This window comes from Podarcis melisellensis (assembly GCF_964234715.1).
Source record: "Podarcis melisellensis genome assembly, chromosome: 11".
NCBI lineage: Eukaryota > Metazoa > Chordata > Lepidosauria > Squamata > Lacertidae > Podarcis > Podarcis melisellensis.
In genome coordinates, this window is record NC_138543.1 from 42,040,975 (window position 1) to 42,066,970 (window position 25,996).

General features: G+C 41.4%; 1 protein-coding gene across 1 annotated transcript in view; it reads right to left on the reverse strand.

Moving 5' to 3' along the window:
• Positions 1–25,996, reverse strand: part of ITGA1 (integrin subunit alpha 1) — a 63,796-nt gene that overhangs the window by 12,718 nt on the left and 25,082 nt on the right. Inside the window, exons 6-21 of the mRNA XM_081929601.1 lie at positions 24,082–24,209; positions 20,615–20,763; positions 19,696–19,846; positions 18,554–18,719; positions 13,710–13,783; positions 12,358–12,502; positions 11,734–11,876; positions 10,667–10,810; positions 9,482–9,739; positions 8,845–8,975; positions 7,428–7,591; positions 6,451–6,587; positions 4,967–5,077; positions 4,233–4,318; positions 3,581–3,716; positions 2,435–2,515 (exon numbers count right to left, since the gene is read on the reverse strand). Coding sequence (XP_081785727.1) covers positions 2,435–2,515; positions 3,581–3,716; positions 4,233–4,318; positions 4,967–5,077; positions 6,451–6,587; positions 7,428–7,591; positions 8,845–8,975; positions 9,482–9,739; positions 10,667–10,810; positions 11,734–11,876; positions 12,358–12,502; positions 13,710–13,783; positions 18,554–18,719; positions 19,696–19,846; positions 20,615–20,763; positions 24,082–24,209 — 2,204 coding nt within the window. The remainder of the gene's footprint in view (positions 1–2,434; positions 2,516–3,580; positions 3,717–4,232; positions 4,319–4,966; positions 5,078–6,450; positions 6,588–7,427; positions 7,592–8,844; positions 8,976–9,481; positions 9,740–10,666; positions 10,811–11,733; positions 11,877–12,357; positions 12,503–13,709; positions 13,784–18,553; positions 18,720–19,695; positions 19,847–20,614; positions 20,764–24,081; positions 24,210–25,996) is intronic.

The following is a 25,996-nucleotide window of genomic DNA, read 5'->3' on the forward strand; positions in this document are numbered from 1 at the left end:
AAATCAGATAAACTTAACGTTTTAACACATTGAGCGCTTTAATTCCTAGTGCTTTTAGACTTCCAGCAGAGGCTTTGCTGGACTGGTCAGGGGCTTTCCTAGATTGTAATTTTGATCCTGGCTCCACCATTGTCACTGGAGGCTCAGGAGTGTCTGTTTCTAGCTATGGCCTGTTTTGGACAGAGGTGACTTGGCCACTGTATTATTCCATGCTCTGGTAACTTCTAGACTGCATTACACCCTATGTGGGACGGCCCTTGAAGACAACTTGGAATTTTTGTCTGGTCCCAAACACAGCAGCCAGATTGCTGGCTGGGGTTCCAGAACTTCCATGATCTAGCTGCATTGTTCACCTGTATTCACATTGCTTTTTAAAGCCCTTCATGACTGAGGACCCAAATACCCGAAAGACTGACTCCTTCCCTGCAGATCCTCTGGGGTGTTCACATCAATAGAGCCTCATTGTGCTCTGGAAATAACTTCATCTGAGGCAACCCTTAGATGTGGGATCCCCTCCTCACATAGGTGCACCCGACACCTTCATTGCTTAGTTTTTGTCATATGCTGAAGATGCGCCTCTTTACCTTTGACACCAGAGGGATATATATTTTGCGAACTACCCTACTGATTTAAATACTGCATTTTAATATTGTTGTAACTCACCCTGGGACCTGAGGGCGGGTGAAAAATCCTATTAGCAACAGTAATAGGTAGTTTCACCTCCTACACAAATCTCCTTTTCAGACTAATTTTCACACCTTAAGAACGTACCCCTGTTATTGCATATGGCCAATACAGTGTGCTATAATCTTTGAATTCAGAATTCAAAAAAATAATTGAAAAAAAGATGACATGCTGAAGGATTCTAATTGATCATCTGTTAGACCCTCAGGCAGAATACAGAAACAAAAGGTCTCAGGGTTTATCAGACCTGATATCTGAGTCATCTGATTTGAAATGAATGCAGCTCCCCAACCCACACTGTAGGCTTGGAACCTCTACCCACCCCATGCTAGGATCCTGAAACTGCTTGGGCCCCCATGCTGGCAATTTGTGAAGAGTGTGGCTTTGGCGAGTGTCTGCTGTGAGAAGAGGCTCAAGCACTGGATGTGGCTCACAGGCCTGTGACTTCCCATTCCTGCCTTAGGGATTCATTTTCAAATCCATACTGGCTGTTTTCTAGCCATTACTGCAGTGAAGATAAGCTTCAAAGTATGTCAGCAAGGACTAATGAAGAGAAATCACTGGATATGATTTCCACTGGTTGGATGAATGGGCTTGGTTTATGTCCTCTGCACAGGATAAATGATGTGACCTAAGCCTTGCTAACATTCTCTCCCGGGAAGTAGCTTATGCAAGGAAAGTTTGTAGTGTGCGCATGTAGGCCAAAGTGCATTTTCCCTCCTACATACACTGAAATAAGATCTCTGGTCTTCAGTGGAAGCGCTGAATGAAGGGATCTTTTGCATAAACTTTGTCCATCTGCAGAAACGAGACTCTTCCGTTGTACAAAAGTTGCAAGGGCAGCTGCTGAGACTAAGAAGATGCCAAGGCAAAGACTACAAGGTCCTCTGACTTCTGCAACAGGACCCTTTCTGACTTAGGGATTAAACAATAAATAAATATGCTGGCTGCAGGATGGTGCCGTCAGATACTAGAACCACTCCTGAAGCTACTGTTTATATATTCCCATGTACCCCATGCTCCTAGGATTCAAATTCTGGCACAGTCAGAGCTTCAAAGCAATGTCCAAGACAAACATCACACGCTATTTCTTCAGCCCTGTTGTGAAAACACTTCCTGTGTCCCAAATGTATGCTTCACAGTTCATGGGTGCCACTCAAAGTAACCGGGAGAGAAAAATTGTGGTGGTTAGCAAGCAGCAATACTAAAGGCACACAAATTCAATCAGTCTCCCAGTATACAATTAAAAGTAGAGTGGAAATTCCAATCCAGTGTTCTGATGGTATGAAAACAGGTGATAAATAGGATAGGGAAAGTGGCTCAAGAATCACCATAGATACTCTCAAACATGCACTAGAGAGCAGGATCCTGCCCACAGCGTGGCAGTGAAGGTCCTTTTGCTTGTAACACATATGCTCTACCACAGATCTACAGCCCTTTTCACCACTGAAAAGTGTCATTTTCCTGTATTTATTACTTGTATGAATAAAAAGTAAAATAGAAAGCATTTCTATTTACTCAAGTCTTTAGGTGGGTCAGAATTCAGCCTCTGTACTGTGACTGAATGTTTGATCTATGGTATTTGTTTTCACATTATGGTGTTTTAAATGTCATTAGCTGCTAATGGTGGGGCATGAAGACTGGGACATACACATTTTTCATTCATAACACATTAGCAAACTTTGGCTCAAAAGAAGCCTCACATTAGAAAAATATAATTAACCAAAACAGCCCATTCACAACAACTTACCTCCTCTCCAGGTGTTAGGAAGGGGTAGCCCACTTTGCAAGTGATATTAGGCCCAGATTCACAGCTATCTTTTGATATTTTCTGCACATAAAATGATAGAAATTATTTCACCTTGATGTAATGTGAGTTATTTCTGATTTATTTTTCAAAAAAACCTGCAAAATCTGAAGATATAAATTCAGGTGTTTTTAAAAGGTAAAGGACCCCTGACAGTTAAGTCCAGTCATGAACAACTCTGGGGTTGCGGCGCTCATCTCGCTTTACTGGCTGAGGGAGCCGGTGTTTGTCTGCAGACAGTTTTTCTGGGTCATGTGGCCAGCATGAATAAGCCACTTCTGGCGAAACTAGAGCAGTGCACGGAAACGCCGTTTATCTTCCCGCTGGAGTGGTACCTATTTATTTACTTGCACTTTGACGTGCTTTCGAACTGCTAGGTTGGCAGGAGCAGGGACCGAGCAATGGGAGCTCACCCCGTCGTGGGGACTCAAACCACGACCTTCTGATCGGCAAGTCCTAGGCTCAGTGGTTTAGACCAGAGGCCACCCGCGTCCCATAAATTCAGTAATATACCCCCAAAGAAAGCTGTAACAGCCATATTTGCATGCCACCTTTTTCTTCTTCTCAGGAGTTCATTGTGAAGAGGTATCTTCAGCAACACTGTGTGAACTGGGCTGAGAGACACTGACTTAAGTCAACTTCATACATGAACAGGGATTTGAACCCAGCCCAGGTCCAACATTCAAGCCACTACAACAGAGCTGGGAAACTTAGGTCCCTTCAGAAGTGGTTGGATTACAACTCCCATAATCCCTGAACATTGACTGTGCTGGCTAGGGACTGATGGGTGTTGGAGGCCAACATCTGGAGGGGCATGAGTTCCCTGCCCCTGAACTACATCATGTTGGCTCTAACACAGTCATATACAGTTATATGTGTCTTTCTTACACCACACATATTTTTCTTTAGTACTGTTTGCAGAGCAATATCTACCTATAGGAAAAATCAACAATTGCATAGGAATCTCTGGCTCTCTAACCTGAATTATTATACATATAAATTCCATCAAACAGATAAGCTGGCTCTACTAGTTCACAACAAGACAAGAGAATTATTTCTTTTTTTTAATAAAAAAATTAAAGCATGTACCTCAATACCAGCAAAAATAATATTTGGAGAATACTGAACAATGACTCTGGTATTATAAGCACTATCTTTTTTATTCTTAACAAGCATCCGGACCCAGAACTTTAGATTGCTCGACCTGATGATGAATGGCGATGAACTGAAAAATAAACAAAACATTTTAAAAAAACGAATTTTATTTTCAGGTTTCAAGAATTTACAAATACTCATCTTACAGTCACATACTTCCGATACAAATACATATCAGACTTCCCTCGCCCCCCTTTTGTGGTTCCTTCTCTTTCCTAAATTTTTAACACTCCATTTTCTACTTTATTCCATTTCTGAATTATCGGACAATTAAGTCAGCCCTACCAATGCACTTAGTTTTATACCATGATTTTTTAAAATATTCCACAAATATTCCCCACTCCTTAATAATTCCCCCCCCTTGGTTTCCTAGCATACCCGTTAATTTTGCCAATTCAGAATAATCCATCAATTTAATCAGCCGAAAACAAAACATTTTTAGGTAATAAACAATTTTAAAACAGTTCTGGCTTATGATTTCTGTAACAATAGTTTCATTGACCCAACCATGCTGAATGTTGTACAAGATATCCATACAAGCATAATTTTCCGTGTGTATATAAAAAGGTAGCTTTGTCCGTGTTACCTGCTTCCTTCTATGGCTGCATTGGCAGTCAGCTGTAGATCGGTAATACATTTCTCTTTGGTACCACAATCCTTTGTGAAAGGGATCTGCAAGAAGTTTAGTCATTCATTCATTTATTTATTCCACAACCTTTATATGTCGCTTGACTGTAATACAACCTCAAAGCAGTTTTTGGACTGTGCAATGAGTTTCTCTATGCCTTAGAAGTTCTTGCTGAAGAGCATACAGTGGTACCTCAGGTTAAGTACTTAATTCGTTTCCAGAACTTGAAACTGTTCTTAACCTGAAGCACCACTTTAGCTAATGGGGCCTCCCACTGCCGTCGAGCCGCCGGAGCATGATTTCTGGTCTCATCCTGAAGCAAAGTTCTTAACCTGAGGTAATATTTCTGGGTCAGCAGTTTGTAACCTGAAGCATATGTAACCCAAGGTACCACTGTACTAATAATTTGGGACATTACTGCTCCATCTTAGCTCAATGTTAACCCTCAGATGTTTCTTGAACATATTTTTTTTTAATGTTTAATGTTGACAAGCCTCTTCACTTATTTTTATTTTCTTTTTTAGATGAGCCAGTCAGTTTGCATTGTTTTGTGGTATCTTATGGCATCATTTATGGCACAAATTTATAAATTAAATAAGTTTATAAATTAAATAAATACAGAAATATATTGATGCACTAATTCACATATCATATCAAGAAACCAGACCACTTTCCACATTGTAGCGACTCACATATTCATATATCGAGTTGGGCATTGCATTGTCCAGGATCGGTCCACTCTCTGGATCAGAGAAGTTGAAGTCCAACAAAACCTTTACAGAATCACGAAAGTCAGGCTGGTCCTAAGAGACAAAGTGAAGGCAAAGAAAACAGTCATTGCAACCTTTCCCCTTCTCCCAATCATCAGAATACTAAAAAAAAAAAGGCATGCTTTTAAAATGACTATTGGTGGGTGGTCTATACTTTGCATTATTCACTTAAAAGGAAACATGCCAAACAGCAAATTCAAGACAAAACAGGGAGCTTAAGGACCATACTAGACAACATATCCAAAGGATTTTCCCTTATGGACTCCAACTGACCCTTTTTCTTATCTTGAAATTGCAGACTATGAGTCAAAGCCCAGGTTTCACTGAATAAAAAGCAACCTTCATGGGTTTTCAGCTAGGCTCATCATAGCAGGCCTCAGACCACAAACACTTTTTAAAAAACTGAGAGAATCTAAGATGGAGTCTGGTGTGCCAGCTATGACAACAATGAAAAATAATCCCCAGGAGCACAGATCTTTTTTTTCCTGCATCCCAAAGAAGATGGCTGGGTCTCAGTAAGAGACCAACAGAATTTTTTAAGGCTAAGAGGCTAAGAGGGTCCTAAGAGGCTCAAGCATGTACAAAGATTTTGTTTTGTTCTGGTAGCAACCTTTATCATCAAATAGAATGATACTCTTGAGGGTCCCACTGTCTTCAGATATAGCTAGTCTGGGATATAGAAGGGATGGAGAGAAATCTGGTTCGGTTTGCATTTATCTATTTCTACAAATTACTTGTGTACCACAATTGAGTACGTATCACAATGAGGAAAAATCCCTTTTATAATCTGGAACTGGACCAGACTAAATGGAGTCTTCAGTCTGGTCCACTCTCTGCCTTGGGAAGTCCAAGAACTGTAGTGGATTGGCTCTCCCCTCCCAAAGTAGACCATCCCATCCCACAAGGACGCTGCATATGAAAAGAGCAGGTCACCCTCTGCCTGTCCCGCACAGGGATGCAAATCGGACTCCTCAGTGAGCTGGGGAACTTGAACACCATAAAAATAACACGGTTAAGTCCTCCAATCGAATCATTTGTACAAAAATGCTTATATTATAAAGGTGTGCATAAGATAGGGCGCTTAGAATTATATGCAGCTTTATATTATATGCAGAATTATAAGCAGACATCAGGAATAGTCAATAAATCATCAGTCTAATATACAGAAATCAATACATGGCAAACTTGTTGGGGTGTTTGCAAGCACTGATAAAGAGAAATGAAATGAGAGAGTTAAGAGAATATTGTCCACATACAAAAACAGTATAAATTCTCTCTAACTAATCCCTTACATAAAAACCACTATTTTTTTTAATTGTATGCATCCTTTCCACTAATGCAAAAAAAGGGGAGAGAGAGAGAGAAGGCAACGAGGGGAGGGGAGCCACTTGATATGATTTACTTGCCAACATGTAGAAGTTATGGTTAACACATTCTGACCCTTTGACTGTGATATTTTTTTGCATCTTCCGTTCAAGAGTTTCTGTGAAAAGGCTTCGTGACAACTTTCTTTGGGCATCAAGTGTAATCCAATACTGGATACCTAAGGGGGAGTGAACAGGTACAATTAAGCTTGACCCCCAAATAGTTTTCCTCCCTGAAAGCCCCCTCCCCAAGATCTGCTCCAAATGGTCCCCCAACTCCCTGGACAAGAAATTAAGGTGTGTGAAAGTTGCAGGCAAGAGGAGAGGAGACGAGGGCAAAATGTCATTGGAGAAGCAGAAGTCTCTTGCAAGAGTGGAATGACAACATTGGGTACAACCCATTGTCTCTTTAACTGTCCTTTGCGTTTTGATTTTCTCGGCCACTTCAGATAGTCTGAAGGAGTGACAGAAGATGCATGAGTAACAAACACTTCTCCTACCATCTAAAAGGCTGTCAACTTCCATGCTGACCTGCCTGCTCCCTAGAATCTAGCGGAGAGTCCTTTCTCTGTGTCCCATCTTAAGAGAATCTCTACCCAGGCCTGGGAGCTCTATATAACATTGTAGAAAAATAACTTAAATTATGAATGCCTGTGTGAAGCTTAAACCCCACAGTCCTGGTTCAATCAAGCATGGAAAAGGAAACAGAAATCCATAATGTTTCCTTTATTTCTGCTTCTTTAGGACATGGGAACTGACCTTCTCTTTATTAATGTTTACCATGCTTTAGATGATGGAATCCCCTGATTACTGCTTTAGTCTAATATGAAATACAATAGTGTAACGGAAAGAACAGTTTATAAAACAGTAATTCTATTGTATCTTTGCATGCAGCAAATGAAAATGCAGTAAAGCCTTTGGCCTACAGTCATTTACCTGTAGGTTCTCCAGCAAATTCTCGAGGAACTGCTCTACTATATAGACAATCTATATAGCAAAATTCAGTGCAATCTACTTACTTGTTTCATTCATTGTGGCCTCCTCTGATTTTAATTTGACTTTAAAACAAATTGTGGCATTGATGAACACCCGTTGCTTTTGCATGTCATTGTTTATCTTCTGGATATTAATTTTGCTGGGCGTGAATTCCATGGAAGCATTGACTTCAGCAACATCTCGAGACCTAAGACAGATGCCGTCCATGAAACACAAACATGAGATCCCTCAGAAAAGCATTTTCTAACTTTTTAATTTAAAAATGCTCTTTCTTCTTAGAGCCCCTCCTATTGGTGAATTTCAGTCATCCTCCAGATTATAACAGATATGGACTCCCCAATTTTGTCATTTCTAATGTGGAATCACTTTCAAAACTGTTGCATCCATCTAAGTTACAGTTGACCCATTGAAATTAATGGACCTAAGGTAGAGAGCAATCTTATGCATAAGAAGCTAGCATAAAGCAAGTTAGTGTAAATTAGCTGGCATAAAGTTACGTATACTAGATCCAAACCCCATTCAGCAGAGGGAAAACAAGGCTTTAGAATAGGCACAGGCAAACTTGGCCCTCCAGATGTTTGGGGACTACAATTCCCATCATCCCTGACCACTGGTCCTGTTAGCTAGGGACAATGGGAGTTGTAGTCCCAAAACATCTGGAGGGACGAGTTTGCCTATGCCTGCTTTAGAATAGTGTCCTACGCCAGGTCATGTGACTAAGCAATATGGGCTTAGGATCCAACCTAAGTACCTCCCTCTCTGGTCCTGCCCTGCCACACCCTCAGAATGCCCCTTTTGGGGGCCTTTCACAAGTCTTGGATCAGCCAGCTTCAATTTAGGTGGCTGAGCCCTGGCTGAGCTGGGATGAGCAAATTACACTGTTGCATCTTTGGCTGAACCAGAACTGCAGATGTTGGCTGAGATTGCTGGCTCAGTCAGCTGATTCCCACCTCAGCCAATCTTCTGCCTCCTAATCTACTCATCCCAGTGGATTTTTGCCCTAGAATTGCCCCCTTAGTCATGTTACTCTGAGTAGGATTAACACTGAATGTAATGCAATGGGCTTGTCCTATATTTCTGCAGTTGTCCCCCGGTCCTTCCTTCATCTACCAATATGAACTAACAATAATTTTTTTATACAAAATTAAACAAGCTGAAATTTATCAGACAAGAGTGTCTCTGGAGCAAAACTGCTGGAGAATTTCACCTCTCCCTTCATAATATTTGGCCTCTCGCTGCAGTTTTGCCACCCAGAAATAGTGTAGATAATTTTGCCTCTGTCCTAGCCAATATGAATGATGTTTGTGCTGTTTTGGCGAGACAAGGATCCACACACTTAAGGAACGAGTTAACTAAAAGTCCCAGGTAACAATTACTGACAAACTGAGCAATTACTGATAAAATGAGCATTCTTTAAAGTGAAAGCTGTATCATAAATACCAGAAGAGGGCTGCCCCTCCAAGGCCTCCAATAGTGACATCTGTCAGTCCATCTCCATTCAAATCCATTTCACCATGTATCGATTGGCCAAAAAATTTCATCTTTTCCCCATCGCCACCTGATGCAATGCGCTGTGGAAAGCAGAATGACTTTATTACAGTCAACAGGGAAATACAGAAGGTTTGACACTTCAAGATGGCAGTGTGGATAGGGATACTACTTATTTCTTTACTTTTTTGTTCAACACTCTTGGAGAATTAAATCCTTTCCTGTATTTAAAAATGAATGACAACAGACAGGCACCAAGTCCCAAAAATACTATTTAAATTGAATTTTAGAGCCTTATAAATACCCAAATATTCACATTACAGGAAGTATCTAAAATTTGGTTAATGCTGACATTCAGAGGTGAATCTAACCCGAGTTCAGATTGATATTCTTCAAAATGTGTCATTTGCTAACAAATTAAATTAATCTAAACATAAAAAGCCAGTCCAGAGTGGCTTCATAAATAAATATGTGGATTTTGCAAAATTGAGTACTCCCAAATTTCTAACAGCCCCCCATTTCTCCTACCATCAACCCCCACCCCCACCCCATTCTTGTATCTAGACATACTCTTAATTTTCTTCCATACCTGGGCATATTCTTTCCTTATAGTGTTTCCGTTGCCATGGTAAACATACACAGCTCCTCGATGATCATCTTCAAGGGGGGCACCTATGACTATATCATTAAACCCATCAAGGTTGAGGTCCTTTACTGAAGCAATTGAAGTTCCAAAACGGGCCCCACAGGGTTCATTCTTGTTGTGATTTGTGCAGTCATTGTGCTTCAGTAGCGAGCAGCATGTTTGCTTTATAGGCTCAAGGGTCATCTGATGTTCAAATGTTTTCTGTGGAAAAAATAACAATGGATTTCTATCTACTTTGCTAACTTTTCCTGGTTGATGCTCTTCTAGTGCATCTCTTCCATAATACTAGACGTCCTCATAATACTACAACTTGGATTCATCTAATTTGGAAGATTCAGAACAGACCAAAGGAAGTTCTTCTTCCCACAGTGCAAGGTTAAACTATGGAATCTGTTCCCTCCAAGACTGGCCACCAGGGTTGGATGGCTGTAAATGAGGGCTAGATAAATTCATGCAGGATAAAGCTATCAATGGCTACTAGCCACAATAGTAATGTTCTACCTTCAAGCCACTTGCCTGGAATCACAAATGGGGAGCACATCGTTGTACCCAAATTTGGCTTACAGTACAGGCTTCCCACAGGCATCTGGTTGCCAACGTGAGAAAAGGATGCTGGACATGCTGGAGTAATCACACATGAGAAAGGCTTAATGGCCATAAATCTCCCCATGGATAAGCTAGTTGCAGGTGCAAGTTCAGCTAAGCCAGTTGCTATGGTAATGGCCCAGGACCCCAACTATGTCTGCGATTAATGCATGTCAGCTCAACGGTGAGTCAGTCTGTGAGACTGAAGCTAGTCTGTCTTTCATTGGTACTACTTTTCCAGTGATATGTCTTGAATTGCTGAACTTATTTAATGCAACGAAGATATTTTGTCCTTGCGTGTATCTATATATATCTGTACCTGAAAAAGCCTACAAGCTATATATATCTACATTCAGAACTGTTTTACTGAGCCTTATCTTCTGCAAGAATAAACTATCTGAACCTTCCTCTGCTTCTGACTGGTACTGGGAGCAACTTTCACTGCATGGGTATCTCACCTAAGATTCCTAACATAAGAGATCTAGCTGGACTTGTCTTATGCTCTTGATGTTTAAATCCCAACACAGTTCATTTCTTCCTTACCTGGTTCAATGAATAAACATACACCTTGCCTTGTTCTTCTTTTTCGGTCCCCATGTACATAGGTGCTCCCACGAGAAGAATATCAGTGAATGTATCTTTGTCAATGTCAATGGTTGTGATAACACTTCCAAAATAGGAGCCAATCTGTAATTGTACAAAATAGGATCCCCTCATGTTTGTAATCAATATGCATTTTATTCTTATTTAACGTATAAACCACGTATCATTAAAGATGCCAAAGCAGTGTGTTCAAAAATGAAGAGATACTCAGTACAAGTAAAAGAAGGAGGATGCTATTGCTGGTTCTAGAAGTGGAGAGTGGAAACAGCTGCAGCTACTGACTTGTCTAGGTAAAGGAAAAAGGAACCCCTGACCATTAGGTCCAGTTGCAGCACTCATCTCGCTTTATTGGCTGAGGGAGCCGGCGTACAACTTCCAGGTCATGTGGCCAGCTTGACTAAGCCGCTTCTGGTGAAACAGAGCAGTGCACAGAAATGCCGTTTACCTTCCCGCTGGAGCGGTACCTATTTATCTACTTGCACTTCGACGTGCTTTCAAACTGTTAGGTTGGCAGGAGCTGGGACAGAGCAACGGGAGCTCACCCTGTAGTGAGGATTCGAACCGCTGACCCTCTGATCGGCAAGCCCAAGAGGCTCAGTGGTTTAACCCACAGCGCCACCCACAAAAAAGATAAGAGGGTTGCTGCAGTGTGGTAGGTTGTTGCTGGCCCTGGAGGCTCAATTCCTACAATTTGTAGGGACTCTGGAGGTATGATCCCAAAGAGAGTCACCACTAGGGCACCACCTCCTTCAATTATCTGTTGCTGAATTTATTATCTGAATACATGACTGCACCTGATACTTGAAATGAACATTGTGTAGTCACACATTCAGCATTACTGATTTATAAGTAGCTTCAGACACAGGGTAGAATTGTTCAGAACTGCAGCAATGATTTGTGCTCTGTTGGTTTTTCTCTAGTGTTCACACTTTTTCTGGCAATATTCAGTGTGGGACAAATATATCTCATTCTGAAGTATGTGAATTGCAATAACCCCAATTACTTACTTGCTCCCCATTTAATCTTTGAAGTATTTCTATATCTGCTCCTCTCATTTGATAAATGATAACTTGACCAGTGTGATTATATCGAGGCTGGCCAGCAATGTACAGCACATCTCCAGGCACTGAAGCTGAATTCACTGTATAACCTAAAATAAAGAAAGGGAGAGACAACGTTCATTCTCAGGATACTTTGATAATAACTACTTGTGCCTCTTTTAAAAAAGAAAAAGCATGCATAAATATATTTCATAGAATCATAGAATCATAGAGTTGGAAGAGACCACAAGGGCCATCGAGTCCAACCCCCTGCCAAGCAGGAAACGCCATCAGAGCACTCCTGACATATGGTTGTCAAGCCTCTGGTTAAAGACCTCCAAAGAAGGAGACTCCACCACACTCCTTGGCAGCAAATTCCTCTGTTGAACAGCTCTTACTGTCAGGAAGTTCTTCCTAATGTTTAGGTGGAATCTTCTTTCTTGTAGTTTGGATCCATTGCTCCGTGTCCGCTTCTCTGGAGCAGCAGAAAACAACCTATTTCCAATAAGCCAATGCAGTGCAGCCCTAACTAAGGGTATACAGCAGGTTGGCTAGCTGAGAGAAAAGAATGAACTGGAATATTGGAGTCACCTAAGTATGCTGCAAGAGGCTCATTTCTTTCCGAAGACTTGTTATAAAATGTGTCATTTCTCGGGATTTGAAAGGTATTGTCCTTTAGCATGACGACAGTTCCATTCCAGTCATAAGCTCCAACTGCTCCAAGCATGATCCAATCCTTACATAGCAGGAGAAATCAATTAGTTACATAAACCATCTACTTTTAACTATGGATCTCTATGACAACTCTCATTTTATATATCCATGAAAAAGAGGAGGTGTCCTGGAAAAAGAGGATATATGGGAACCCAATGTGGGTGACCTCATAGGAATTATACATACATATACCCAGTGCTTTCCCCCCTATATATAAAAAAATATGTTTAGGGGTATTCTCATTCCATCTGTGACCAGGAAACACTGTTACAGGAAGTAGGGGGAAGCAACGGAACTGACGATTCACTGTGCTAGAGAGAAAACTAAAAATTTAAAAATTTTAAGATTCTTCTCCTGTTAGCTTCACAAAATGTTTAGGGGTCTGTGTCCACCCAGAAAAAAACCCACTGCACATGACACCTTGAGTTCCATGATGGTAGAAAGATGAGATATAAATTTCATTTATTTATTTATTCATTTTCAACTACGATATGTTGCCCCAGTTTTCGAGGTGGCTAATAATCTCTCATTCCACACTTTCCCCCCAATTAGCACTCATGTGGTAAATCAACATGCCAACTAGCTCCCGCCCTAACCTTGCACATGCCAGCTTGCCCCATGCCTGGCACCTGAACATTCAGCACAAACGCCTGCAGTGAGCAACATGTGCAACTGTGCGTGCAAAATTGTCCATGTGATCTGGAACCCCATTTGCACAGGCTTCCAGGTTGCATGGATGACTTTGCATGTACAGATGTATACAGGAAATCTACCCCACTGCATATTGTCATGCTGAGCCATTGTGGGTGGGACCCATCAGTGCTTCTCTTCTTCTTGCTTGAGCATTAGTTTCGAATAGGGCTTGAGTCCCCAGATCATCAGAAATGCAGTCTGTGCACACAACCAATGTTTTGCCATGTTTGTATGTGGGGATGAAGTGAACCCCCCAAAAGGAGAAAAGTCATCAAGTTGTACCATGCAGCAACGCAATGAGACGTGTCTGAATGGTGCAATGATACAGTTTGGAAGTGTTTAGAAATTGTACAGCATGGAATTTGAAAGGAGGGAGGTATCATCAGTATTGTGGGTTAAAGGCAATTTTTTTAAATAACACAGACCTGGCCAAAGCATTACAGTGATCTTTCTGTTTGAGGATATTCAAGATCTTCCTTCTGAAGAACAATTTATTTTAAAGAATAGCTATAGCCATAGATGACTGGTTAGTTTACCTGGGAATAATGAGCACTGATTCCAGCTTGAGACATTTGCATTTCAAAAGAGGATGCCAGCTGGTCTTTCGTAGCTATAAAACAGGAAATGCTTATTGTTTCAACACAAATGGATCAAATTGCTGACTATAAATAATTCCTAACTAGAGGAAACACTAGACCATTTATTAAGAGTTACCAGCACCTTAACTTGGACACTGAGAGAAATGTTTCAAACAGATATATTTTATTAGAAGAAAGGTAAAAAATCTATCCAGTTCTCTCAAGTAGCAAAATCCTGAATTCTTCCCATCAGGTGCCTTGTCATCCATCAGATATCTTCAAATCCCTACCCAGCTCACTAGGTGACTTTGAGCTAGTCATTACTTCTCAGACTAACCTACCTCACAGGGTTGCTGTGAAAATAAAATGTTTGAAGATATCTTGTCCAATTCTGGTTTAAACATAGTCACTTAAGGGAGAGCATGATGATTAACTCTGAACCATTGAGTAGGGTCTACTCAAAGTTAAACTTAATTGAATACAACTCAAACATTTTATGCAAATGTCTTCCCCTTTGGGGAAGATGCACTGTTTTTGGCAACTCACAAACTGCCTCCCTTCTTTAAAAGTGTCAAAGCTATTAATTTTCAAAAGTACAATCAGGGATAATAAGTAACAGATGTGTTCTCTGTTTCGTTATCTTGCGGTTTGAAAGTTATTTTTATCAGGTCATTACGTTGACTAACATCTCCAGTTACATGTAGGACAAGAGGATAGGAATATCATGCAGCTGGATTTGTTTGCAGTTTTGTTTTTTTAAACAGCAGACTATAAAAGTTGAGAGTGAACATCGCATGTATTTCTTACTAGAATTATTACCTATGGATTGCACTACCAGGCAACTTAACCCGTTGTGGGCTGGAAGTTATGACATCAAAAGAAATCCAGCTGGAAGATTCACTCATAGGCATCAGTATATTGAACTAAGGGCAGTCTCATTAAGTTGAGAGGAAGAATATAATATTGGATCTAGCTATTTGTTAAAATCATTAATAGTCTTCTTTCCAGTCAAGAAACTGAAAGTCATTTACAAAATAAAATGCAACACTAAAATGTTACAGTTTGCAATTTCTATGCCAGCTATTCATAGACGTGACAGGGACTTCAAAGGACATCACCTGCCATAGGAATTCTACTACTTCCGCAGAATTGCTCAGAGTTGGCCATCCAGCCTCTGCTTAATCCCCACGTCACACCACTGAAGGGGCTAGCCATGGTTCTGCTGAAAATGCAGCTGTCCTCTTCAGCAGCATGAAGTGCTGCTGTGGAAATGGCAACAAAATATCTGGCTGTATAGATTGTTTTCCATTTGCACATACAGATACACAGAGCGCGGTTGGAATACTACCAATTTATAAGTGAGGAAATGAATACTTTTCACTAGCCAAGAATATATATATCCCCCTTAACTGAAACAAGCTGCAATGCTGAGAAGCCATTGTGCCCAAACATTGTTTCTGTACAAATCCAATCATTCTAATGAGGTTCCTAATTATTTGTTAGCAATGAAATGCTAATTTGTGTATTCTCATAAGTGAATTCCTATATTTATGCTCTCTGTTGACACTGCTGCAAATGTCACCCACAAGCAAGTCTATAATGATTATTCAGGAAAGACTGAGATTTTTAAATGTGAAGTATCCACAGATGTTTTCCCTGCTAGGAAATATAATCATTTACAAATTACTTCTACTGTTGCCTAACATTTTAAAGCACCACTAGCACATTAAGCACTAGAAAGAACACAGAAGCAACACTGTTCCTGCCAAGATGGCTTAGAAAGAAACGGACAGATTAGAATAGAAGCCTGCAAAAGATTAACAAGAACAGAAGTTTTACTGATATTTAACATGCCAGGGCTTTAGGTCACAGCAGGCCCTGAATCTTGGTTCCAAAGGATATCTGTCAATAACCCAGCCTGTGCAACGCTGTGATCTTTTGGTGTTTCTGTAAATAATACTGTGTGCATATATAATATTTCTGCTGCCTTGTGGGATGTTTTCAGGAGAGGAAAAGCCTAAGGAGTAAACCCTACACAAATCCAGAGTAGAGTCCCTAAGGCGATTGGATGACCCCTGTTACATCTCCTTCTGGCAACTCCTGCAGCCAAGCTGGTGCCAAACGTGATTGTTCTGCTTTCCTTTAGGACCACATCAGCTAGGCCAAGAGGTCACCTGGGCAGCCCAGAGCCTCCATACACACTGCTCAGGCTTGCGTCCACTTTGATGCTGCTACGCAGTGGTTTGACTTCACCCCTGGAGGCACACTCCATTGTCTCTCGAGACAGATGGATGACAACAATATGTATACAATACAAGCGACTTCAGAGTGAACTGTCAGTAAGTATAACATGTAGATGTAGGTTGGGGTGTGTGTTTGGGAGAGGGTATCTGGGAAAGTTGGAAGTGAATGGATAAGGGTTAGAAAGTTTGAATCCTGGTGGGAGACAGTTTAAGAGTCAGTTGAGTTTGGGAATGGGTGGTAGCTGCAGTGAAAGCTGTAGGTGGAGAGAGCGTTTGGATGGCAGCAGGACTGGTTTGATAAGTAGCATCAGCATTGTTATATCAGTCATTGTTTTTTGTGATAAGAAGTAACAAATCAAATAATACAGAATTGACCCCATATGTCTCTGTACACTAAGTGATTAAAAATGCTTATTTATTTGTGTTAGATGCATCGGCTGGTTGCTCGAGAGCAATCAGGCAATATGCCTCAATTGTTGTTGTTTAGTCATTTATTCGTGTCCAACTCTTCGTGACCCCATGGACCAGAGCACACCAGGCACTCCTGTCTTCCACTGCCTCCCGCAGTTTGGTCAAACTCATGCTGGTAGCTTCGAGAACACTGTCCAACCATCTTGTCCTCTGTCGTCCCCTTCTCCTTGTGCCCTCAATCTTTCCCAACATCAGGGTCTTTTCCAGGGAGTCTTCTCTTCTCATGAGGTGGCCAAAATATTGGAGCCTCAGCTTCAGGATCTGTCCTTCCAGTGAGCACTCAGGGCTGATTTCCTTCAGAATGGATAGGTTTGATCTTCTTGCAGTCCATGGGACTCTCAAGAGTCTCCTCCAGACCATAATTCAAAAGCATCAATTCTTCGGCAATCAGCCTTCTTTATGGTCCAGTTAGTCTGTTCTAAAGCTTTCTTATTGGTGGTAAAAACCTTTAGAATGCAGAGTGCCTCTATTCCATGTCTTGCTCATTCACTGGCAGAATCTGAGAGTGGCCGGTGCTTGAATCTTTCCCGGCAGAGTAGTTTCTTGACCCCCAGTCTGCGCCTCCCCTCTCTGCGCGGACGCCTACTGCGCACAGACGACTTGGGCAAAGGAGGACCTCCTTCCTCCCCGCTTTGCCCAGGCGATGTGTCCTGGCCTTGCCTTGCCTCCTCCAAGCCCTGCATCTCCTCTCCACTAGAGGCGTGGCTTCCTTCCTCTGCTGAGGAAGTGCTGCTTCCCACGATCTTTGGGGGCTCTCTGTAATCCATCTGGCTTTTCCCCTCTTGCCCCTGAGCCGATGGCAGTTCCCTGACAATTTGTTTTAATAAATGATGGTTAGAAGTGGGAAATGTCGAGGTACTGTGGTGGCAGAAGTAACCCAGTTCAGATCCCTACATCTTACGAAGAGTGAACAGGTGTGTTGGGGTGAGTCTGAGTAGTGCCAGGCACTATGTAGCCTTGTGGGCAAGGGTGGCATGACAAAAAGTACATACCCTCCACCTTTTCACAGATTAGGGTCACTCCTGTATAACCAGGAGATGGAATTTGTACAACATGTTATATTGTTTTGCCCTTTTAATGCTGAAGCTCGTCATCAAATAATTTCCCCTTATTGTCCCAACTAGCAGGAAGGTCAGCTCAATGCTATGTTAAATATTTGCTGGGAAATAAAATCCCATGGGTGTTAGCAGCGACCAATTTTCTAGCAATGGTAATGAGAATGAGAACCTATTAACCATCTGCAGCTGTAATAATCATTATGTGAATATTTGAGCTGATGGTGTTTACGATATGGTTTGCTTTGTTTTTTGCTCTGTTGTTAAGATGAAAGCATGTATACTAGATGGTTTTATTTTTCTGGCTTCTGGAATGTAATAGATTGATGGCTATCTATATAAAGCGGTTGGGCTAGTATCGAATCCAGCACCATGTCAAGGGGCCGATAAGACATAATCCAGACTCAACAGCACCCTGAGTAGAAAGTAACAACTAAAAGTCATGCGAGAAGACGGTTACAGAAGAGAAAAGCAGGGAAGCAAGCTGCAAGCAGATCCTGCACAGACACTAAACTGCATTTATGTCACTTAAGTTGACATTTAACAGCTGAGGAACACTGAGGCATAATATTAACCAACTAGCCTAAGAACAGTCATTGAATCTGTGCCAGAAAACCCCTGTGTCATCTTCCCTACTAGCTGAAGTCTGGCTGGGGCTGATGTGACTTGTAGTCCAAAACAAAGAGTTTTTAGCCAATGCTGAATCCTGCTGCCACATCATGAAAGACCAAATGGTCACAGGATTGGCCAAGACACTGTGAAACATAAGGCAGCTGCTTCAAACCACCTAATGATAGGACCAGCTCTGATTAGTCTGGCCTCATGCAGCAATCGTTATTTTATTGTATTCCTGAAAAATTAAAAAAAGGGAATTTCACTGTTGACCCTGGAGTGAAAAGAAGATGAATTCCAGAATTGCCCTTTCTTGATTCAACTGCATAATGGAAAACTCCAGCAGCAGGAAACCATTTCTCCCTCATGAATATAATGCAGGAACACATTCAAATTAAAGAAAAGAGGCAACCAAACATACCTTCCAGAGCAAATATTCTCTCTCCAAGAGCTTCAACAATAGTAAGCAGCGCCAATTCATCCGAGACATTGAAGAAATGCTTTTCTGTTGGCTCACTTGCAATCGATTTTATTTCCTCAACCAATTTTTCAGTGCTTAGGTTGCCTCTGTTGTAGTGGCCAAGAATCTATGGCATTTCCAAAAAGACATGCTAGTGTTGCAAGGTTTCAAAAAGACATTCCTGTAGCTCACAAGTGGTACCACATGGAAAACTGAAGAAGCAAATACAGGAACCATTGCCTTGGGAGATCGCTTAGCCATGGATGTTATATAACTATATAAATTGCCCTGCTGTGACCAGCCCAGACAGAAACACCACTCAAGTCTGGACGTGGCCTGTGGAGATCAGCAATTAGGTTGCATGATGGAGACAGTCTGGGAGGCTCCCATCACTGAACCTTCTGCTGGAATGTGTGTTCTTGGCTATGCCATCTGTTGATGTTGACCATGGTCTAGAGAGCACTGTCCAAGGTTGCAAAGCCAACCATATTGTACCATTATTGCTTCACTGGCCATTGCAATTTTGAGGAACAATATACCCCAGCAAGGAAAAGCTTTGTGGGTGCCAAATATGTGATTGTACAAGGGGAGCTGGTCATGTAACATAAGAAGAGCCTGATGGATCAGGCCAACAGCCCATCTAGTCTAGCATCCTTGTCTCACTGTGGCCAACCAGATGCCTATGGAAATCATCCATAAGATCTATATTATAGAAATGTGCTACATGGATTTATTATGGTGGGAACTGGGAGAAGCCCAAAGCTAAACATATCCATTTCCCAAAGAGGAGCTAAGCTTTGCCAAACAGATCTCCTTGGCCATTATCTCTCTTCAGACCCAAACAAAAAGAATCAAACTTATGTGCACAGTTTGTACAAGCACATAAAGTCCTCCCTCACTTAGCAATTCATCTGCAAAGTGAAGAAAATAATATAGATCTACCTTGTATGTGGTATGAATTACTGAGATGCTGTAGGCAAAGTGCTACACCATTATTCTGAAAAGATGGTCATGCAGCTAATGCAGCATGTTTCCAGATAAACTTGAGGAGAATGGAAGGAGAAAATTCTATGGATCTTTAGGCTCCTGAAAGTGCCACTTACAGCAATTGAAAATCTCTGTATATTTTCTTTTTCGCAATCTTCAATCACTTTCTTTAATCGATAGTTGTCGTGAGATTCTCCATCTGTCACAACTACCATGACTTTCTGGACCCCTGGGCGTGCTCCACGAGCTTCTGTAAAAGCTTCTTTCCTAAAAAAGTCAGAGAAAGAGAGCGATGCACAAGAGAAAAGCAGCTGCAGGCATTCTCCCAGCTAATGGCTATAACCAATTATAAGCAGCAAGTACGAAACTAAGCAGGATCAACAGTAGCTAGTATGACATGCAATAAGTAATCATTTATTAAAGCCTAATACTACATCTGTAGAACCAATAGAATTATATTGGCTGAACAGAGTCTCTGCAACCCGGATGACTAACCTGTTGCCCTTTAGTGTAGTTGGACTCCCAACTTCCATCAGCCCCAGCCAGCATGAGCACTGGTCAGGGATGATGGGAGTTGTAGTCTAGAAACCTCTGGAAAATCACAGTCTCCCCATCATTGGGCTGGGGTGTTTGATTTGGGTTAAAATCCTTGCTCAAACATGAAGCTCACTGGGTCAGTCACCCTTCCTTACCCACTTTGTCTCATGAAGAATGGTAAACAAATGTTCTAAATAAGTAAACAAACTTGGAGTTATATCCAACAAAGTTTGTGCAAGTACTTCCACTTGTGGATCAGAATTTTCCCTTCCACTTCCTTTCACCACAGTCCTCCAGATCCTGCAACCCTACTTTCAGGCAGAGAGGCCAGGTTAATTCCAGCATCACAGAATTCCAGCATTACAAATATTAACTTGCACAAAACCAATTTGTAAATTGGTGACAATTGGCGAGCATATGAAAAACCAACATGGTAGCTCATGGGGGCTGGTATAGCATCTTAACCATGATAAATATTGCACTGTATGCAGTACTTACCTTGCTGTATCAATTCCAAGAGCTGTCATGGTCTGGCGTCCTCCCCGCTGACCAATTTTCTTTGCTGCAACAAGCACTTCTTCCGTAGTTGTATATGTGTTGAGGTTAAATTCATGGGTGACATTTTCTCCATATTGAACAATCCCAACCTATAACACATAACGTCTGCTAAAGTAAGCATTGCAATGATGCTATAAAAGAAGAAGAAGAAGAAGAAGAAGAAGAAGAAGAAGAAGAAGAAGAAGAAGAAGAAGACGTTGTTGTTTTTTGTACCTCGCCCATCTGACTGGGTTGCCCCAGCCACTCTGGGTGGCTTCCAACAGAATATACGAAAACACAATAGAACTACTCTTGGCACCTGCTCTGACAAATGGTGGGGGGGGGGGAGAGAAGGAGACACACAGTGGCAGTCTGCATGCATCACCTTCTCCTGCCTTCCAAACTGCATGCTTTATGCCAATACCCTCCAACATTTCTCCGATGAAAATAGGGACGTCCCAATCCGTAATGATATTTTTCCCCCAATTTTTTTTATTGATTTCCCAAAAATTCAAAACAAACAAACAGACAAACAAACAAACAGACATACATACATCCTGTTTAAATCTTGGTAACATTATTAAGTGACTTCCTCAAGTCGCCTTGGTTGAATTTCATGATATATCATTTTAACAGTTTTCCAAAATCGGTTTTCTCAAAAAATTAACTTGATCACTTAACATCTTTCATTCTTTCTAATTTAGCTTTAAACATCTTGAATCGATAATGATAATTTTAATATTTATACCCCACACATCTTACTGGGCTGCTTGCCGAGCCAACTTATATAAAAACATAATAAAACATTAAACATAAAAAACCTTCCCTATACAGGATTGCATTCAGGAGGCTCAGGGTTCAGATAACTCCATACCCTCCAACATTTCTCCAATGAAAATAGGGACATCCTAAGGAAAAGTGGGGCATTCTGCGATCAAAACAGAAACCGGGATGGCTTCTCTAAATCAGGGATTGTGGCGATCACACAAGGCCCCCGGACATTTGACAGTCTATTGACCCTGTGCCACCACTGTGATTGCTTTCTTCGCTGCCACCATTCTGCTTCTCACGGGGACACACGGAGTCCAGACAGTTGTTAACATTAACAAATAATAAAGTTTATTTTTAAATGCAGGAACAAGCGTATGGTTTCAGTTTATTCTTCTCTTGTCAGTTTCTTAATCTTAGTTCCCAACAACTCCAAACTGATTATTCCAACTATCTGTCTGACTCCCCCTAACAATTCCTCTCACTCTCTCACAATACAACTTGACCAACCCACTGCCTATTTCTCCCTCTTCCTTCTCCAATTCCCAAACCTCAACTCTCAACTCCCAAACCTCAACTGACTTTCAAAACCTCCCACTCTAACTTTTACTCCCCCCCTTGCATTCTCACTGGCCAATCACATCACACTCATTTTAACCCTTTCCTTATGACCCACCTAGGAGGCAAACACCACAGGGATGTCCCTGGAAAACAGGGACACTTGGAGGGTCCCAACTAAAGAAGTGCAAGGCCTTCAAATCAAGGCCACTTCAGAGCACCAGATCGGGCCCTGAATGGGGTTGTGCAGAGCCCATATCTATGCGCTTATAGTGGGTTCCTCTTGCTTTCTGCTCAAGACAGAGAAGCCATCTAAAATGTGAAAACTGATTCACACTTGGTAAAAGCTTCCTAATGGAAAACCTGTTCTGGAGAGGACATTAGCATGGATCACATTTGTAACAAATCCTTACATATCCATCACATGAACACATGGCAGGAAGTCGCTGCTGGTGGCAGCTGAACCCTTGCGCTTTTGGCAGTACAGTTGCACGTGTGCGTGCTCATCAAACACACACTGTACGCGAAGTCCCTTAATTTCCCCAACTTCGCTTGTGAAAGAAACATGAAACAGAAAAGAAAGAAAGATAAACAACTCTCTCCCCACCCCAAAAAATAACCTCTTTCTTCATCTCCACTTGCTTTGATGTTATGGGAGGTTCTTGACTAGAGGTGATCTGTGCAATGTTCCATTAGCATATTTCAAGTTTATGTTTGCCTTTGATATTTTGAGTACACGCTGCTCAGTTGTGGGGTGAAAATGCACCTTGATTTGGCATATTTATCTGTTCCTCATCTATTATTAAAAGCCCTGTAACATTGACAGATTGAATATCAATAAGGCCTCTACAGGTTTTATCTAATCGTATTCTTTTATAGCCGGGCCAGTTTGCATTTTTAGTTTAGGCTTTGCAGATGTGCTTCCCAATCAGTTTTATAACCCATCTCTTTTTAGTAAAAAACATCTTTGTTTACTGGCACTCACTGGTGCCATTTGAACTGAAGAACGTGAACGGAAGCACAGGTGTTTTACGGTTGCAAAAATTAAAATAATGATACCACAGTTATTACTGCGATTATAGAGTTTCACTTGAAGGAAACATGAAAACCACAGTAATGAAAATAAAATGTTAGTATGACACTTCATAGTTATTTTATTACAAATCTGAAACTCCTTGCGCAAGTTGCAGTCATTCCAACCTCTACCCTTGACTATAAGGTTTCTGTTTCAGGTGTGACATGCCTTTACAAATGCGTTACAGCTAGAAGAAAAAGGAAGCAGGCTGAAGACCGGGGTGCAGCAAATGAGAAGGAGCAAGTTCACATTATTACTGCAGAAAAGAAACTAGATACAAAGATTCTTCCTCCACCAGTTACACTAGAATTCAGGATTGCATGAACCAGTAACAAAAAAGTAGTAGATTTGAGACCCACAACACATAACCTTTGTTCTGGTGTTTACTGAGATCTTTGTTTCCATGTACTCAAATTTTGTCTTGAGACCTTTTTTGGGTTTTGTTTTTTAAAAGAAAGGTGGCTAAAAATGTAAATAGCAACACAAATTCAGTAAAGGGGCTAGATGAACCTCTCTAGGAACAGAGATCCAGACCCTGGGTGTAGCTGCTGAAAAGGCCCTCTTCTAAGTCCTCACCACACACCTTAGATAGAGGTAGGACAAAGGCTGCCAAATATTGGAGAATAGTGTCCTTCAGGTCGGTGAAGGATATTTTCAGTCATAACCAACACTTTTGATAGCATTATCATAAGGATTCCCCTCCCTCTCCTCTTCTCTCCCAAAACAGATTTGAGGGGGCTGGAAGGAGAGGGAGAGGAAGTTCTGTTGCATAAGCAGAAGTCCTTGTGCTAATGACACAACTTCATTGGATACAACCCTATATGCCTGGAACATAAATATCATTGGTTATATAGCTTCCAGTGTAATGCTGCACATTTTTAGCTGGAAATTTAACAAATACTCAGAAGTAAGCTTCATCAAGTTCATTGAGACTTACTTCTAGCTAAGCAGATTCAGGACTTCAGCCTTACTCTTTCCCCTTCATCCCCAATCAAAAACAGAAAACAAAACGTGTTTTTTGCCATACCTGTGTCTCTTTGGGGCCTATGTCCATATTTCTCAGCAGGCTGTCCAAGAAAGCAGTGACACTCTCCCATGGGTAAATACTGTTGGAGCCATCAAGAACAATAACAATGTCCAGCTGGGTCTTGCATTCTGCAACGTGAATTGTTGGATCTTAAAGATGTGCCCCAATGTATCAGGAGGAAATTAATAAGGCCTTAAAAAAAATCTAAACTAAATCTTAGCTGGCACTCTCAATACTTTACTTGCAAGGACCCCTCCCCTTTACTTTCAGGGGAAATTACTTTTAGGTAAATATGCTAATATCACAGGCTGTAACATTTAATTGTTCGGTCTTGATGGAGTTACTTATACCTCTTCTTCTGCATCCCATTGACATTTCTTCTTCTGGAGTTAATTTATACAACTGAGACTTGCTGAGACTCTAAATGGGAACTCTGAAAGCAGGAGTACAGGGAGGAAACCTGCGGCCTTCCAGGTCTTATTGGGCTTCAACTTCCATCACCCCTGAGTACTGGCTGTGTTAACTGGGGCTGATGGGAGTTGGTGTCCAAAAACATCTGGAAGGTCACAGGTTTCCCATCCTAGAGCTAATGAAGAAGATCCTCAGTTGTTGACCTTTAAATTCAGTGCCTAGAGCAGCCTGGGAAGCCTGGTTGCTGGGCAGGAGCATTAGGATGACAAAGGTGAGTAGAAAAGTTAATATCCAATTTCCCTGATAGAATATATTCCGATGCATGTCACTGTGTGCAATAATCGTCTCATGCACGCTTGCCAACCAGACAGTGGACATACAGATGAGAGTGGCATTTAGGAAGGAACAGTAAAATTATTAGAGTAGTGGTACATAGAAGAGGATACTTCTGTTGGGATGTATCTAAGGCAGTGGAAGTGTGAACCCAGACACTTTGGCAGTGGCACACTAGTGCCTTTTTCCTTGTGCTACTAGAACCGTGTTGCAGGCAGAGGGAACCGCTGGCCTTATCCCTAATGCACTACAGCTCAGGATTTCATTGGCATTCCAAATGAGAAACCAGCCAGTTCACACTTTTTGAGCCAATATGTGAACTGAAGCACAGCTACCCTTTGAAATTCACACTTCCCCAAATTTTGTGACGCTATTTTGCAGCCAAATAATGTGCTCACAAATGCGTATACTAGGGAATGTTTGCATAAAAACACATACTTTTTTTGGGGGGGGGGGAGAAACCAAGACAAACACAAAACTGCAAATGTGATGTTGGTATCTGACTGTTTTGTCAGTAGATCAGCAAGGATTCTGGCTCCTGGCTGTTTCAGAAAGGGCATTTTACACTAGTGATCATCCCCAATAGATAGTTCAGATGTTTTACACTTGCCACAAGTTTTTCACTTGCTGGCTATCCCAGAGCATGTGATTATGCACATTAATAAAACACGTGATCCAAGTTGCTGTTACTGGCTGGCTGAAATGTCTGTGATTTCCAAAAGAAAGGATGCCTCCAAGATCCCAGGAATTGCAGCAACTAATAACATCCAGCATTTCCTGGCTCTCACGTACTTTGACATGTGCAAAAATGTCTGGGATGGGTCACATATGTCAGGGGGGTGCGAGGTATGCAACATTCAAAGTGGCTCTAAGTCAAGAAAACAACTGTTCTGGCTTCCTCAGTGATGACTCAGACAAAACCAAAGAAATATGGTTAGTCTGGCATTATTTATAATTGTCCTCAGCCAGGGAGCAAGAAGAAGAATTTGGAGAAAGGAGAAGCAAAACCATATGTTCCCACAGCATGCTCTCTGGGAAACGGATCATAAAGTAATTCTGAAAGCAAGACAGTGCATTTCTTCAATGGGATCTACCTCTGGGAATCAATATAAATAATGGAATGCTGTTAAAATAACAGTAGGACAGGTTGGTAATGTGGTGAACATCTTGC